Here is a 16,920-nt window from a genome sequence, read left to right as displayed (position 1 = left end):
GGTCATCGCTTCGCTCCTCGTTCTTTTTTAAAAGGTCAAGTGAGATTATGTTTCACTGTCAAGCTTTTCAATATGTGCGGACTGGGAAACTGGCAAATAAAAAGACGCGACTGTATTTATTCATTATAAGAATGATGAGAACAAGAATTTAATTTAACTGTCTCAAAAGTTTTTGTTTCTGAAAATTTAGCAAATAATCAACGAAGAAATAACCTCGAGATAATTAACACTTTCAGTTTTGAATCTCGACATTTTCAAAGAAGATGAAACTGGAAAAATGTTTTAAAGCCTTTCAGGATTTCTCCTGGAAATCAACTTTGAACGCGGCATAATATCGAATATTTGAAAATTGGAGTTTTCAAAATGTGGACAGTTATGAAACATTGTGGTTTCCAAGTTTCAACTACGCCAGGAATATTAGAGGAACTGTAAGTTAATTTTTCTGCTGAAAATTTGTAATCTAATCTTAATCAAAACAATTGAAATAAAACACTATAAAAAGAAGCTCGCCCATTTCATCAACTATGAGATAATTTCATCTCTGTTCCTGTAAAAAGTATCCAACTTTTGTCAACTGATATATTGTTTATCATAACATCAGCCATGTTTTATCTGTTGTTAGATTTTTGATATCTTTCATAGAAACCGAGATAATTGAGCTGAAAGTTGACGGTTTGGGTGAGCTTCTATCAGAGTGTTAAATGAACCATTATGCTCAAAAAGGATAACCTTGGTTGTTAAGGCTTGTCTTTAACGCTTCCTAGTAAACCTTGCTATACTGCTCCAATTTTCATGCCACGAAGATATTTACAGTAATCCCGTTCCATTTACTATTATCAATACGGTTAAACGTTTTTTTTCAATTTTTATTTCTTCTACAAGTATTTTTCTCTGTTTTTATGACTCATCCACTGCTGATATATGTTCTGTTGCAACATTAAAATGTTACAAACCTCTTATTTCTTCTCAAAATCTCGAAACATTTTCCAACCTGCCTAATCCCTCAACTCGCGGCTCCCTCGTTTTTCTTCCAGATTTTTGTAGATAAAAACCGACACTGCGAGTATTTTGAAACCTTCCTATTCATCTTCTTCTCCTTTCCGTCCTCATCTTCCGCACTCGAAGCACTTCCACTGCCCAAAAAAATGAAGGGGCCAAAAAGAAAAGGGCTCAAAGCCAATTTATATGCTGTGCACTGCTATCCAAAAAGCAGTCGAACGACGCGAACACTTTTTCTTTCTTTTTCTTTCTTTTCTTCCTTTTCTGCTTCTTCATCCTATCCAGCATTTTATCCCGTCTCTTCTCCATTCTGGTGCCGATGTCGTGGTGCACTTTTTTTTTTGGTTCGACTGGCTAGTTTTTGTTTAGCTTGCACTTTATGGTTGATTCGGTTGAAGGTGGTAGGAAACAAAGGAATAAATTCAATTGATTTTTCAATTGATTAATATAAGTTACGAGGCGGACTACAAAAATGCGATTAGGTTTTATTTTCATGAATTCTTCCCAATTTTATATGCTGTCCCACTTTCTCAGGAATGTTCGGAACGAATTTCCAAATTCCGAAAATTCCGAGATCCCGACTTGAAGGTTACCAAATTATTTCCTGAATTGGAGCTTTTTGGACTACGGTATATTAAAAGCGCACGCAAACATTTTTTTGGCAGGCATCGAGTGGAATCATGTTTTTTTATATTTCGAAATCTGAAATTGTTTTCCAATTTTCGATATTTTTTTCTTTTGGTCTGTTTTTTTTCTATGACTCATCCACAGCCGATATTACTGATTTACAAATGATATATGTTCTGTTGCAACATAACATTTACGAACCTATTCTCTCTTCCTCTCTCATGATGTTTTTCAAAAATTTGAATTTTCCATATTTCTTATTTTTTCTAAGTCGGAACTTATCATATAAGTGAAACACCGAAATTCCCTAAATTGCAATATCCCGAAATTCCGAATATTTGAAAATTCGGAACTTTCGATATTCCGAAAAATCAAAAAAGGCCATCCTGATCATCCCAGAACTTACTCTAAATGACAATTCTAGAAACACGCCATTTTATAATTTCAAAATGTAGACACAGATGTGAAATACGTATTCAAACTTCAAAAAGATATAGCCGCGGTATTGTAGCAGCTGTACGAAGGTGCCAGACACCGAAAAGAGTTCACAAACAGAAAATCTTCAAAGCACTTTTGTGCGCTGTTTGGAATCTTCTTATTTCATTTCAAAGTGGTTTCTAGTTCGATTAACTTTTCCTTTTTCTTTGTTGGTCCATAAACTTGGAGAATACAATCTCCCTAAGTTCGTTTTAATTGCTGCTCAAAAAAAGCCTTTTCTATTTATAATCCGTTCTTCTGCCTTTTTAATGGTGCCCCTGTCCGTGTGTGCTTTTTATGACCTCTTATATCTCAGAATGGGAAGAGAAAAAGGTGGAGTTTTTTGTTTTTCAAGTTCTCTCATTCACCCACACTATAATTTCAGCCTTTCTTTCTCTCCCTTCTAGAAGTTTTCTTCCGGTATTGAACTATTGGGCTCTTTCACCAAGCTCTTTCTTTCCGAGACTAATGAGAATATACTTCCCACGTGAGGTAGTCCCAAAAGTCGATTCAGATTCATGAGATTGCACCCTACAAACCTATAATTTCCGCGTAATCCCAGCAAAATGGATCGCATTTCAACTCTTCTCGCCTCCAAACTCTCTTTTCCCGGCTCTTTTTCTGACACACAACCATATTTCGTCCTAATGAGAAGAGGCGATACACCGCAGAGTCGTCAGGTGCCACTTAATATTCTATTCTTCTTCACCATTCCCTATTTTCTTAAGCTACCAAAACCGATTGACTTGTCACGATTCCATTTTTTCAATCCATCATTCGTCGTTCGCGGTACCCCCGTTTTTTTTGCTGGTGTCTAATCCATGTCATCCACAGAATACTCAAGTGAGACGGCAAATTAGCTCCAGAAGCATGCCGTCTTTCAGAAGATTACATACACTATTAGGACTCTTTTGGTAACTGGCACGCGGAGTTGTCCAGTCAAGTTAGCAAAAAATTTGATTGATAAAAATTCGGATCGCCGTTTGCTACATTTTCAAACTAGTACATTTAAGTTTCAACCTGAGGTTATGATCGTGAACATTTTCCTTTCAAAAATCAACTGAGTTTCCAAAAGAAAAATGAATTTCACAAAAAATGAGATACATGGGCTCAAATTTGCCGATTCGGGTGGCGTTCTATTAGAGTATTTTCGGTATTTTCAAGGATGTTTGGAATGACCTTCTCGTAAATTTTTAATATGGCAAAAATTCCGATTTTCAAAATTTTAAAATGTCGGAATCTCGGAATATTCCGATTTTCAAAATCTCGAATGTCCGGAAATCTGGAATATTTCGATTGTGAATTTTCGGATTTTTTTAAAATCACAAAAATTCCACAAACTGGTGAAAATTGACATTAGGATTTCAGCCCAAAGAAACATTAAAAATAATTCCGTTTGAAACCCGCAAGCAAAATTTTTGCGCCTCTTGACATACCGTAGTCCAAAAATCTCTAACTCCGAAAAAAGCTTCGGAAAAGTCCGACCGGAACTTCGTTCCGAGTTTTTTCTCGGAATTTTCGAAATTTTTGAAGTTCCGCTCTCCGTTACGAACATCCCTGATGATTTTCCAAAAAAGAACGATATACCTTCAATTTTCTTTTTTTTTGTGGCCTCTGAAGAGTTCAAAATGGTGATCAACTGAGTGCATGGAAGTATATTTCCTTTTCATATCATGGGAATTGTCTGAAAAAAGGAAATGGAAAGGTCACACCTTCCAAAATCTCACTAAAAAGTCACTTTTTAGTTCTCATTGTCTCGTTATTAATCTCTCAATTTAGAAAAACTGCACTTTACAGCCACACCTTTTTTCACTCGCCAGGTAAAAGTGAATTTTCTCGAAATTCACCCTGTAATTTTTGTCACGAGACCCTTCCTTCCCTTTGAACCTCTTTTTTTCTTGCAATGTACCGGTTTTGTGCTCAGTTATTCAAAGAAAAACGACAAAGAAGAAAGGCATCATCATATGAACGCCTTCTTCATTTTTTTCCTTCCCTACTCATTTTTCTCCGTCGATGTTATCTCAGTAGAAGCACTCAAAATGGACGAACGCCTCCTTCTGCCCTCATTCCTATTATCATTTACTTGTACTTGGCTTGACAAGTGTAAAATTTTTCATGACCCAAAACAGATGGTAGTTCAGGAAAGCTTTCAAGTTGATTCACACCCGTGCTTGTCCGAAGAGGGCAGCACTCAAAGTTTTTTTATTTCTTGAGAAAGAATCACCTCTCGTCTCCTGTGAGCCCACTAATATGACAGATTCGTATCCCGCCGCTGCCACCGCCTACTTCTCATTTCTCACTCGCCATCTTGCGAACCATCCCATTTTTTTCCTTTCCTGTCAGTCTATCCACTTGCCTCTTATGCATTATTTTTCGGCGGTAGCTAGCCACCCCTTCATTTAGACTCGAGGGATCCACAAGGAGCAAATTTTTCAGTCAATAACAATCGTAACCATACCAACCTCAAACAGCCAACTCGACAAGTTATCATTCACAATTTTTTAGTATAGTTTTTTTGCCGAAATCCAAGGCGTTGATTGGAACTTAATGAAATAATCATCATCGTCTTTGGAGGTTTCCCATGGAAACGGAAAAGTGGAGGAAAAGTTTCTCTTTCCCTCTCAATTGCTATGTGTTAAGAAATATGGGAAAATTGAAAACAACACAGGAAAATAATTTCCTCTGCGTATTCTTTATTTTTTTGTTTCTTGTCCTAAAAATTTAGCTTAAATACTGTTTCATTGCTTCCCCTCATAAGCTCAAGTTACATATTTCAAGAAATCTTTCCAAAAGTCTTTGTTTCAGTTCTTCTGCTCAAGTTTGGAAGATGTTTCCGGAACATGTTCTTCGTATCAACGAGCATCTGGAGGAAGAGCAGGACGACGATACGCGACCATGCCCAACGCCAGAGTTCGTGGACACGAGCTTCGAGATTGGAGTCTGGGAGCCAGTGCCTGTTGAGCCAAGGCGTCGAAGACGCCAAAAGGCTGCGAGAAAGCCGCATGAAATTGTGAGTTAGGGTGCCACCAGCTAATTGATGGAAGAAATATCACTAAATTCAAATTGAGAAGTTGCTTTAATTTGCAACATTCATTCAATTGAGTAAGGTTGAAAGTCGTAAATGTTCAACGCGTGGGATATAAGCATGGGCGGCAGGTGCGAGATAATTGCTACATGGCGGATGTAGGGTGACTGGAGCGCTCGTATAAGAAGCCGGGGAAGGAATCATAAAAATTCCCACTGTCAGCGATCGGAATGGGAAAAATGTCTGTGCCCACAAGTTCAACTTCTAGTGGGGCTTACCGTAAAACCTCTAATAGAACGACACCCGGATCGTCCACTTTGAGCCTATATATCTCATTTTCTGCAAAAGATATCAAAAAGTGGCTAACTAGTAAAATGTTGCTGATATCCTGATAAACATTTTACTAGTTAACCACTTTTTGATACCTTTCAAAAGAAGTGAGATATATAGGCTCAAAGTGGACGTTCCGGGTGTCGTTCTATTAGAGGTTTTACGGTATATGAACGAAATTTCATGATGTTCGGAATGTCATTTTTGGAACTTTACAAAAATCGGAATTTTGAAAATTCTTAGTTTTTGAATTTTGGATTTTCGGAGTTTAAGAAAAATCCGATTTTGAAAATTTCAGAATTTCGGGATCCCACTTTTTGCAATACAAGAAAACAAAATATGTGTGAAAGTTGCCAAACTAATTTCGGTAAAACACAAAACCTAAAATTATTACCGCTCGAGAGCCGCAAGAAAATTTTTCTCGTGCTCCTTTGACATACCGTCCTCTGAAAAGCTCTAATTCGGGAAAAAAATTCAGAAATGTTCTGATCGGTATTTATTGTCAAAAATAGCCGGAATCTCGGAATCCCGAATTATGTTCCGAACATCCCTGACGAAATATCAAGATATGTATATTCTACCTGCCTCCCCTCCTTCAAATATACCACCTAATTCCCGTTTTGTAGGAATTTTCATTTCCAACATAATAACTGACATTTTATAGTTGTTTATGAGTGGAAATCTTGAATTATTTTGTATGAGTGAGACCACAGGTCCAAAATTGAAGGCTATTGTGATTAGACAATGTTGTACCACAAGTACTTCTTCGTAAGGAATTGGAGCTCATCTTAACAATTTTCTCCTGTAGTTTCTTTGATCATTTTTCTGTTACGTATGCTCCATACGTCTGTTTCAGCTACATTGGTATCGGGAAAAATTTCCCTATTTATGGATCTGCGTGTCAACTATCTGCTGGTTGTTTTGCGTGCCGTTTGCGGCCAGATCATACATTTTCAAAATTTGCTTTGCAAAATCACTACTCGCTATTTTTTGTAGTGAAAAATATTAAAAAATGAAGGGAATGATGGGTTCTGACATTCTGGGTATAGATTGAATAAGGATGTTTAATTAGGTATGCCATCGGTTCGCTAAAATCCTTAAAAAATTAAGCTCTGAATCTTTGACAATGATTGTATTTGGAAACTGATAATCGTTTTATTCAGATCGACTACAGCCAAATCAACTTCAACAAAATTGAGGGGCCACCACTTCCACTGGAGCACAACTGCGAAAGGTGCCAAATACTTCGTCAGGTCAAGAAAAAACTGAGATGCACACCATATCCAGCCGAGTCTTGCTTTTGTACCGAGTGTGTAGAATCAAGCCAACTGTCGTTTCTGATTCCTGATTTGATGGCACGAGTTACCGATCACTTGGTCCTGGAAGGAGGCGACACGCTTCGCAGATGTAGCAAATATTATCTGTACATCACGGTAACTGCTGTAATGATAGCATATCTCTCCCAATAGACATTTCAGTACAAGGGACTGTTGGAATCGAACGTCCATCGGCCGTTGATTGCATACGTGGGCTGCAACAGACCAATGATCCAGACCTACTTAGAGCGAAAATTCACAATGAAGACCGTAGACCTGGCCTCAGTTTTCAGAAGCAGACAGGTTCAGAGAAAAATCCTAGCTCTCGAAACGGAGAAAATCAAAATACGCAACATCTTCCATGATGTGGTTTACAAGGCTGCTGCTGAGGTTAGTCGTGATATGATTTTTAAACTAATTTCTTAGAAAACTTTTGCTTAGGATAGAAATACAAAAATCGCTTCGGTTTTTCAACAATTTTGAAGCTTACTTCATACAAACAATGACTATAAAATTACTTCTAATAATTTTCCAGTATGGTTACAATTACCTGGTTGAACACGTGGAAGATGTACATTTGGACAGCATCGGATGGACACTTGTTAGACAATTCAAAAGTGAGATTTTTCTATTTTTTTTCCCATAAAATACTACTTTGGTTTATTTTCAATGCACGTTTGCCTATTTTTTTTTGAAATTTCGTTGAATTTAAATGATTTTCCTACAATTAGCGAATCGTTCGATTTATGTGAAACGAAATAGATCAAAATCAATAAAATTCATGCAAAATTTGAAAAAAATGAGCCAACAAACAATTACGAACATACATTGAAATTACAACAAAGTAATATGTATAAAGAACCAAATAAAATCATTTCAGATTTCGACCCTTGCAAGATTGCTCGTGAAATTCCGCATTTCGCTCTTGAAATCAGCAAAAGATACTTCGCGCGATATCTCATCAGAGCAAGAACTGCAAGAACCTACCAGCAAATGGTTGAAATGTATCCATTCATGGTTTGCAACTCTCGAATGCGAAACGTATTTTGCCCTTAACCAAATTCGTTGTTGTTTTCTAGAAAAAAAATAGTGTTTAACAATTAGAGAGTAGTTTAGACAAGTTTGAATTGGGTTTGTTAGAGAAACTTGAGATCGAATTTTGTGAAACTAATAACCTTAAGAGTTGATATAAAAACAAGAGAGTTTTGAAACATTTAATTACCATACACCCTGTAACAAATGTGCTCCTAATTGTTTACCTTTGAGCGAGTTTATCTCGGTTCCTGTCAGAGATATCAAAAAGTTAACTACTGATGAAATGTTTATAATAACATCACAAACATTTTATTAGTTGACACAATTTGAACATCTCACATAGAGCTGAGAAAAATTAGTTCCAACTTTAAAGTGTAGGGGTCTTTCTGTTATATGAAGGGAAAACGCTCTAGTCAATTTTACCAAGTTTTCGGTTCAAAAAAATTTTCTCAATTTTCTCTAGCTTACAGTTCAATTTATATTCTTCAAATCACTCTCAAGTTTTACACTTTTGCATAATTTCTCTATCTTAACTCGATTCCTAGTTTGCCCTGTCCCTTTAGCCTTAGACATGTCCCATTTTTCGTACTAATTTGATCTTTTCACCCGTCTACACTCTACATTTCTCTCTTACCTACGTGATTTCATCTTTTTAGTTCGATCCAACTTGCACTTACATTCTTTTCTATGATGTTCGTTCTGTCTTCACCACTTTTATCCCTTTTGTAAACTCTTTTTACACTTAACAGCTGTTCTGCACAATTTCTGTCTCTTTCTTCCTCTTTCTAAATCTTCTTTTCGATTTTTTCCCAACTTTGCTATTAAACTGAAAAAAATTTGTTCAATAAATCCATATATTTTTAGAGACCGGCTGCTGAAAAGGGGATTCGGAAATTAAAAATCATCCAAAACAACACGAAAAGTAGAAAAAATCACTCATCACTAGTCATTTGTTTACCTTAAAATCAGTGATGTTCTTACTAACGGAGCACAACATATGACGTGGTCGTGCTTTCGGTTCTTCAAGTGGATAAAGATCCGTGCCCCAGTAGCTGACTCTTAACAAAAACTAGTATTTCGCAATTCTCTAATGTCTGTACGTGATTTTTTCTAAATTTCAACAGCCAATTGTTTAGTCTCGAAAGATTTATTTTCAATTTTTTCCAAATATGAGTGAAGTTTTTTTCAGCCAAATAAATATAAAATGTTCAGAAGAATGTACAGACAAATAAGATGCATATCGAAATTTCCAAATAAATGATACGTATGACAGTAATAATATTAGCGAATGAAAAACAGTTGTTGAAATCAGCGTGAGATGTCGTTATCCGTTTGTTCTAAAGTGATGTGACAGAAAAGTGGGGCAATTTGTAGCTAACAGTGAAATGAACATTTTCGCAAGATGTACATGCAAAAAATTTGATAGGGTCAACAAGATAGGGTCAAAACATGAATTGGGGATGGGTTTTTGTACACTTCAACAGATTGGATGGATCGAAGAAAAAACAGATAACAGTTATTATACTACACAAATGTACAGAGAAGTATATACACATACATATAAGGGCATTTTTTTGAGTCAATACTATGGGATCAATCCCAAGAGGTAGGCTTTTAGAAACTCTGGAATTGGGAGGGTTTTGTACTCTGACGTTTGAACGGTGTCACGGATTTGAATACGGCACAAGTGTTGAAGACTGTGTGGATTTCTAAAAAATATAATTCATGTTTTTCATTGAAGGGGTTCACTCACTTGGCTCTCTCACTAATATGTGTCTTCAACTCAGAAGGCAACGGAAGCCTCTCAATTGCTTTGTTGTCGTACTGCTCACCAAGTCCCAGAAGAAGTTCCAAAACTTCTGGTTGATTCTGGAGAGCAGCCAATTTTAGAACATTGCGGAGTTGTCCACGGCAGTCATGGAGGGGGTTTCTCATGACAACCTTGGCTCCATGAGTGATGAAAAGCTTCACAACTTTGGCATCGATGCTGTCATTGGAACGGAAGTACTCAACAAATGGGCTTTTCAAGCGGGAGCCATCTGGGAATTGGTGCTGGAGATTCATATCGGCTCCATGTTCCAAGAGAAGCTCGATGATTTTGTATTGGTTGAGAAGTGCTGGAAATCATAATTCATTGTTAAATTTGTTTGATTAAACTCACTAGAGCAGGAAGCCAGGTGAAGGCAAGATCCGATATAAGTGTGAACGGCATTTGGATTGGCTCCGGCATCAAGACAAATCTTGAGAAGAATAGGGTCATCTTTCAAAACAGCAATATCAATTGGAGATGGTTTCTCGTACTTTTCATCCATATTCACATTACATCCATTCGCAATAAGGAACTTCACCAAGTCATGATTTCCAGAAAGAAGTGCAAAATGGAGGGCACTTCTGTGATCCTGTCGTTCTGGAGACAACTTGTTGATGTCAGCTCCGTACTTCAACAAGATACGGATAGCCTCAATACCTTTGTCCTTCATACGACACGCTTTCATGATCGGAGTGAGACCCTTACGGTCGAACACATTTGGATCGGCTCCAAATTCGAGGAGAAGCTCCAAGAAGTTGGTGTCCAATGGGCTCACTTGAGTGATTTCAGGCCCGTCGAAATAGATGGCATTTGCGTTAGCTCCATTTGTAAGGAGTAGACGGGCGCAGTCATAGTGGCCATTCTAGAAATATAGAGTTATTGAGATTACTGTAGATTGTGAAAAAAATAAACACTCTTTGCCTAGTATATACAGTCCCGGTCAATAAGATACGCAAAAACGTGTTTTTCGGTTGATTTTTGGTCATTTTGGTCTATTCCAATAGTCTGGAGCTCGCTGGTCAAGTGTCCAATCATTTTGAAAATTTTGGAAGTTGCAAAACAAACCTAAACTGAAAACTTTGCATTCACAGAATTTGAAGCTTTCTAAAAAACACCCATTTTCCTGTTCTTGTACTGAAAACGTGAAATTATTTGTCCTTTATAAATCGGCAAATAGTTGAAAAACTAATGACTTTTGAAAAATACTATGAATGAAAAGTTTTTAATCTAGATCCATTTTACACCCTGCAAAGCTTTCAAAGTGATTCAAGACTTGTTAGCCCAGACTTTTCAAACAATCAAAATCAACTGAAAAATACGTTTTTGTAGACCGGTACTGTATGTATTACCTGGATCATTTCAAAAAACGACATTTCGAATAGACAGCAAAAATTGAATTTTTTGACAGTTATTTTTCCAAACGTTTGTTCTTATCTTACTACTATCAAGTGATTGTGAAACGAGAAGAGATACAGACTGACCAAAGTTATCATTTTTCAACGTATGACTCTGGGAACAAAAATTAGATTTGTTTCAGCAGAACTGACAGGTAGACACGTTTTGGAAATGTTTGATGTCTATAGTACTGGAAAAGGGGGTTGGGCTATCTTACCTTGATTGCAAGTCGGAGTGGCTCGTCAACATTCTCTCGTTGTGGATATTTGTCTCCAACGCGAAACTCGGGAGTCTCGTACTGTTCAACGACCTTCATGTACTGAAAATAAATGATAACATTGCATTTTCAGAACAAAAATACCTGTAAAAGCAGCTTGATCATTCTGTAATGTCCGTGTTCGGCACAAAGATGGAGCGCAGAACAGCCAATATTGTCAACAGCTTGAACCTACAACTTTTTGCTTTTATACTCATTTTCCATTACCCCCCTTGCTAGTACTAGTTTTGTCCGTGACTTGTTCATGACTTGGAGTCTGTGTTCAAAACACTCCATATGACTTCTGACACTGCAGGTTTTTTGTTTGTCACTGATAAAGTTGGAGGGTGGGTGGATGGTTAGGAAATTTCCAAGTCATTTTTAATAATTCTAGGTGTACAGTACTGGTCAACAAGATAATCAAAAATGTACTTTTTTTGTTGATTTTGCTGTTGTGTGGAGTCTGGAAGTCGGCTGTCACATTTCCGATCATTTCAAATGTTTCGGTGGACATAAAAGATACCTAGATTATACATTTTGTCTTTACAGAATTTTTGGAGAATTCCAAGTTTTTTAGCTATTTTCCGTTTTCTGAAATACACCCTTTTTGGTCCGTTTTTGTGCTGAAAACGGGCAAAACCAGTGTTTTTCAGAAATCGGTGGATAGCTGTAAGACTCGGAATTTTCTGCTACTTGTGTAAAATCAAGAATTTCAACATAGGTCTGTTTAGGACTCTTCGAAATCATCAAAGTGATCCGAAACATGACATCCAAGTTTCAGACTCGTGAAAGTGGTTTACATGGCCTATAATCAACTGAGAAATAATTTTTCAAAGTATATTGTGGCCTGGTTTTGTATATTGTGTCTATATTTTGTAGTTGTTCAATAACTATCACTCACCTTTGCACCAAGATTTAATAGAAGTTTCGCTGCAGCCTGGTAGTTGATATAACAGGCGTAATGGAGTGGTGTCAGCCCGGCGGTGACTTGTCCATCAACCTTTAATTCGTAGTTTCAGTCACAAAGCTCATCCCACCCCCGATTTGTCCTTCCTTTTTGTACTTCTACAGAACTGGTTTTTTTTCTGTTCAATTGATCCCGCTCTTTTATTGACCACGCCAGTTGGCAAGTTGGTAGAAGGAGAGAGGAATGAAGGAACGAAAAAAACAAGAATAGTACATTTTGGGCTCCCGAGGCGCCAATGATTAGTGTGATAGGCAAGCGATAGAGAGAAAGAAAAACAAATCGAGAAGAAAAACAAGGAAAACAAAAAACCTGTGCTCCACGCATAAGGACGTAGCGGATTTCCTCGATCGGCGCATAGTTTGTGATTTTGTCGGCGAGCGCTCTCTGAAAATAAAAGGCAGTTGTTAAGGAAGGTTGGTGGGAAATCTATGTATTTTGAAATCTGGAGTTGAGTCATAAAGTTTCAGTAGCTGTGTGTTGTGAAGTTCAAAATTCAAAGTTGTTCTTTCGAATGGGTTCAATACATACATTTTTGAAATTTCTAACATGACAGTATTTTAGACTAGACAGGCTAAAAGCGAAATCTAAATTTAGGCCATGAAACTTAAAATAGATGACCACCCAAATTGTCGAATTTGAGCCCATATATCTCGGTTCTCGTATGACATATCAAAAAGTGATCAACTGACAAAATATTGTTAATATTATGTTGAACATTTTGTTAGTTTACTACTTCATCATATCTTTCACAAGAACCGAAATATAGGGGTTTCAAAGTGACATTTTCGGGCATTCTATCCGACTGTGTACGGTTGTTTTGGAAGTTTAAAAATAAAATAGGTGTCTTAAAAGCAGTAGTGCCTTCTCAACTTCTCAACCTCATTATCAATTGTTTCGACTCTATCTACAGTATCCCTACCTGAAGTTGGCTCTGACTTTCGAAGTCGTCGTGGCTTTCCATCATAATATCTGGAATAGATATGAGATTGCTGAGAGTTCTAAACTATAAGACATCAATCTGTGAAACGGTTAAAACGAAAATAAGAAAATGAAGAGTGACTGACACTAAACCAAGAGACAGAGCTCAATTGATCATGCGACTAAAGAAGGGGGCCGAACCATTAGAGAAAATTGGTGGTCAAACGACTCACACTCCTCTAGAAGAGAATTAGAGGATCGGAGTGAGAAGAAACCGGGCGAACGGTTAGAGAACAAGTGAGCGAGACGAAAAGTCCTCAGCTTTTGCCTTCCCTCCCCTCATGGATCAGCTGGTTTCGACTCGTGCGGCCAGCCGCCGGCGCCACGAACAGCCGCGAGACACTTGGCGAGGGTCAATGTTGATTGAGATAGTGCAGGATAAGTAAGAGACAGCTGAGCCTGGCTCCTCGGGAAGAAGCACATCTCACCTTTCCGTCTAAAAAAGCACTATAGTTCTCTGTCTCCCGTGTCTTCCTAAATTTGGTAGTGAAGAGGTTCTTTTTACGGAAACAGGAATCGGAATAGATGACTTGGAGGGGTGATGGTAGGATTCATTGTCAATAGAACTGAAGTTGTTTGTTTGTTTTTCAAAACAACATTTATATTCTTCGATTCCTCAAAACAGACGGTGAAGGGATCTAGATGAGGAAGGTTTTTGAGATATATGGGATAAGGAATGGACCAAACTATTTGCGTATTTGTCAGATGACTTTCGAAAAAAAAAAGAATAAGATCAAGATGTTCACAAGAAGTTCGTGAGTGAATGAAAACACAATCTGAAAATGTCGGAAATCAAAATCGGGAGCTTTTTCATTTCCTAACTGTTTGATATACCGTAAATATTTTTATTTTTAAACTTTGCGCAGCTTTATCTCAGTTCTTGTGGAAGATATCCCAAATTGGTCAACAGAAACTAGTTTTTTTATATCATGATAAACATTTTCACAGTTGACTACTTTTTGATATCTTTAGCAGGAAATGAGATAAAATGATTAAAAGTGGACCGTTTGGGAGCAATTTTCCAGATATTTTTTTTTTGATGTGTACCATTTTTCCTCAAGTAGAAGCACACACAAACCGTCAACTTTGAGCTTAATTATCTTTATTCCTGTAACAGATATCAAACATTTGTTTAGTGATGAAATATAGGTGATATCATGATTATTAATTTATCAGTTGACAAATTTCTGATATCATTCGAAGGAATCAAGATAATTGAGCTCAAAGTTTACGGTTTGGAGAGCATTTTATCAGAGTGTTTGTAGTATATTTTTTAAAGCTTGTGAATGGAATTGATACTTTTACTGATAGGATATCTGACAAAATGATAAAAACTTGGAATGAAAAAAAAAAACGTGAGATGACCATTAAAACATGTACTTCGAATCAAAGAAAGAAGGTTTACATACAAGAAAAAGTGAAGATCATCAAAAGAGAAAATCAGAGAAAAGAAAAAAACGAGCTGGTCAAGAAATCTCAAGAAATGCTAGATGTATCAACACTATCACTGTCATTTATACTGCCCGCTTTCTTAGACTTTGAGCACCGTCGATAAACCACGTGAACCATCAAGACCAAAAGGGCAGTGGTGATGAAAACGAAAGTGCAGGTAGCAATGAGCGCCGGCTGCGAGTAACAGCTTGCAGTTCGGGCGTAGTCCTCGGACGATACTAAAAAAATACACAGTTGGCTCTGATCTTTCTTGTCTCATCTATCAGAGTCTATTTTCTGCGACCAGTGAGAAGGTCCGCTTGCACCTATCATGTGTTCGATGAGACACCAGCTCGGACCTTTGCAGGGCGCTCTCGAGCTGTTTTCTGTGTCTCGTGCAAAATCACTGAACGACGCATGGTGTCATAAGTTAGAACTGACCAAGGGCAGCAGCTGAGAGAGTTGATTGTGGTGAGATCTCGAGCACTGTCTCAAGACGAAGTGTAGCTACATCAGTTGAGTTGTCTTCGTGACGGCGGCGACGATGTGCCGGGATCACTGGGATTTTGGTGTCGGGTTCACGAATGCATTGCTGAAAAATGGAGAAAATATTTGGAAGAGATAAAATAAGTACGGGAGCACAGAGAACGATCAAAAACGTTTTGGGTAAACTTTGAATTGGTTTTTTTGTTTATCGAACAATCCTTTTTTTTTTTGCAAAAAAAGACAGTAATTGCACTTAAGTCTTGATCAAGAATTGAGACTTTTTTCCCGATTTTTTTGGTAGATCAATTTTCGAAAAAAGTTGTGTTATATTACAGATTATGTTAAAAGTTGTTTTTTTTTAACAAATTTTGTTTATTGAAGGTCAATGATTTTCAAAATACAGAGTAACTGACTGTAATTGCATGGAATTTTTTGTCAAGATTTTCGGCAATGGTTTCTAAAAATTAAAAAATTATCATAATATGTTATTTGACCGATCCAAAAATTTTATAAAATTAATTTTTTCAGCAACAAAATTCTAGATTACCGAATTTCACCATTCGTTCTACAGGATGAATTAACATTTTCAGAAATGCAAGATTCAATACTATGTACAGTAGCGGTCCATAAGGAATACAAACCATGTTTTTCAGTTGATTTTTGGGATTTTTTAACATATTCAGGCCTCGTGAGCTCTGCTATCAACTATCCAAAAACTGACCTAGATTGAAAACAGCATTCACAAAACTTTTTGAATATCAATGGTTTTTCAGCTATTTGCCGATTTCCGAAAAATACCTCTTTTTAGCTGTTTTTTGTACTGAAAACACAGATGTCTTTTAGAAATCGACAAAGCCGGAAAACTGGAAATTTTCAAAAAAATCGTTAAATGCAAAGTTTTTAATCTAGCTCTGTTTTACAACCTCCTAGATTTTCAAAGTGATCCGGCACATGACAGCCAAGCTCAATACTCTTAAAAATGATCAAGTTGTTTGGAAATCGACAGAAAACAACGTTTTTAAATGTCTTAATGACAGGTACTGTATGTATTTTGAGTTTTCAAAAATCGCGATATTTGGAGTAACGGGATATTCCTCAATTTTGTTCAACAAATGAAGAATTTTTCTAACAACTAAATGAATTAGGTTTTCGAAATGTTGAGTTGAAACATCCCGGTGAGAACAACATTTTCACATGTTACTTTCAGAGTTCTGCAATTTAAGACACATTCTTTGAGAGAATTGAGATCGAGTCTCTAAGACTTTTGATCATGGTACCCATAGGCCACGCCCTCTCCTGGGAGCGAAAAATTAACGTAACCCCGAAAAAATTTTTTTTCTAAATAATGATATCGACTGAAAAGTTTCAGATTTCAGTTCCTGGTACTATTATGATCATTTTTTGTGTTGGGACCAATTTTCAACAGTAGCCCTGAAGTAGAAAAAATTTCACTTTTTCGAATTTTTTTTCACTTTGTTGGAAATTTCTCAAAAATTTTCCACTGGTCCAAAAACCAAACCCTAATAGTTCGAAATTGTGGATCGGCCGACACTTTAATACTATAGTGTCATAAAAACCGATGCCCTTAAAAGTGTTTTAGTCGAAAACGTGCGAAAACACCACGTGGGGAGTACCTGGTAACTAAAATTCGCCCAAAATCGACCTTCTCCAATTTTGATCAAATTTGTCCCAGATGTAGTTTTTTTGACGGGTAGTATTCTGGCAAAGTTTTAAGATTCGTTCTCATCGTCTTCATGCTTTTTTAGCTCTTATTTTTCACTGAAATTC

At 37.0% G+C, this 16,920-nt stretch overlaps 3 protein-coding genes across 3 annotated transcripts in view; 1 reads left to right on the top strand and 2 right to left on the bottom strand.

The window, feature by feature from the left end:
- Nucleotides 1-4,930: 4,930 nt before the first annotated feature.
- CBG27998 lies at nucleotides 4,931-7,830 on the top strand (the record flags this gene model as incomplete). The annotated part of the gene is made up of 5 exons (XM_045240352.1): nucleotides 4,931-5,113; nucleotides 6,622-6,891; nucleotides 6,937-7,164; nucleotides 7,310-7,391; nucleotides 7,655-7,830. 5 exons carry the CDS (start codon nucleotides 4,931-4,933, stop codon nucleotides 7,828-7,830), a joined length of 939 nt encoding a protein of 312 aa, XP_045100546.1.
- A 1,564-nt stretch (nucleotides 7,831-9,394) lies between these two features.
- On the bottom strand, nucleotides 9,395-13,201 carry CBG22724 (the record flags this gene model as incomplete). Its single annotated transcript, XM_045240351.1, has 8 exons — nucleotides 9,395-9,518; nucleotides 9,563-9,926; nucleotides 9,971-10,481; nucleotides 11,232-11,333; nucleotides 11,376-11,462; nucleotides 12,172-12,270; nucleotides 12,547-12,621; nucleotides 13,157-13,201. 8 exons carry the CDS (start codon nucleotides 13,199-13,201, stop codon nucleotides 9,395-9,397), a joined length of 1,407 nt encoding a protein of 468 aa, XP_045097643.1.
- A 1,490-nt stretch (nucleotides 13,202-14,691) lies between these two features.
- The window catches only part of CBG22725, a gene marked incomplete at both ends in the record, with an annotated part of 11,610 nt that continues 9,381 nt past the window's right edge, over nucleotides 14,692-16,920 (bottom strand). The window contains 2 exons of the mRNA XM_045240350.1: nucleotides 14,692-14,885; nucleotides 15,088-15,238. Of these exons, the coding sequence (XP_045097644.1) occupies nucleotides 14,692-14,885; nucleotides 15,088-15,238 (345 nt within the window). The remainder of the gene's footprint in view (nucleotides 14,886-15,087; nucleotides 15,239-16,920) is intronic.

Source organism: Caenorhabditis briggsae (genome assembly GCF_000004555.2).
Source record: "Caenorhabditis briggsae complete genome, chrX, whole genome shotgun sequence".
In the NCBI taxonomy this organism is placed as follows: Eukaryota; Metazoa; Nematoda; class Chromadorea; order Rhabditida; family Rhabditidae; genus Caenorhabditis; species Caenorhabditis briggsae.
Note: the sequence above shows the minus strand (reverse complement) of the source record. Positions and strands in the feature narration are given on the sequence as shown.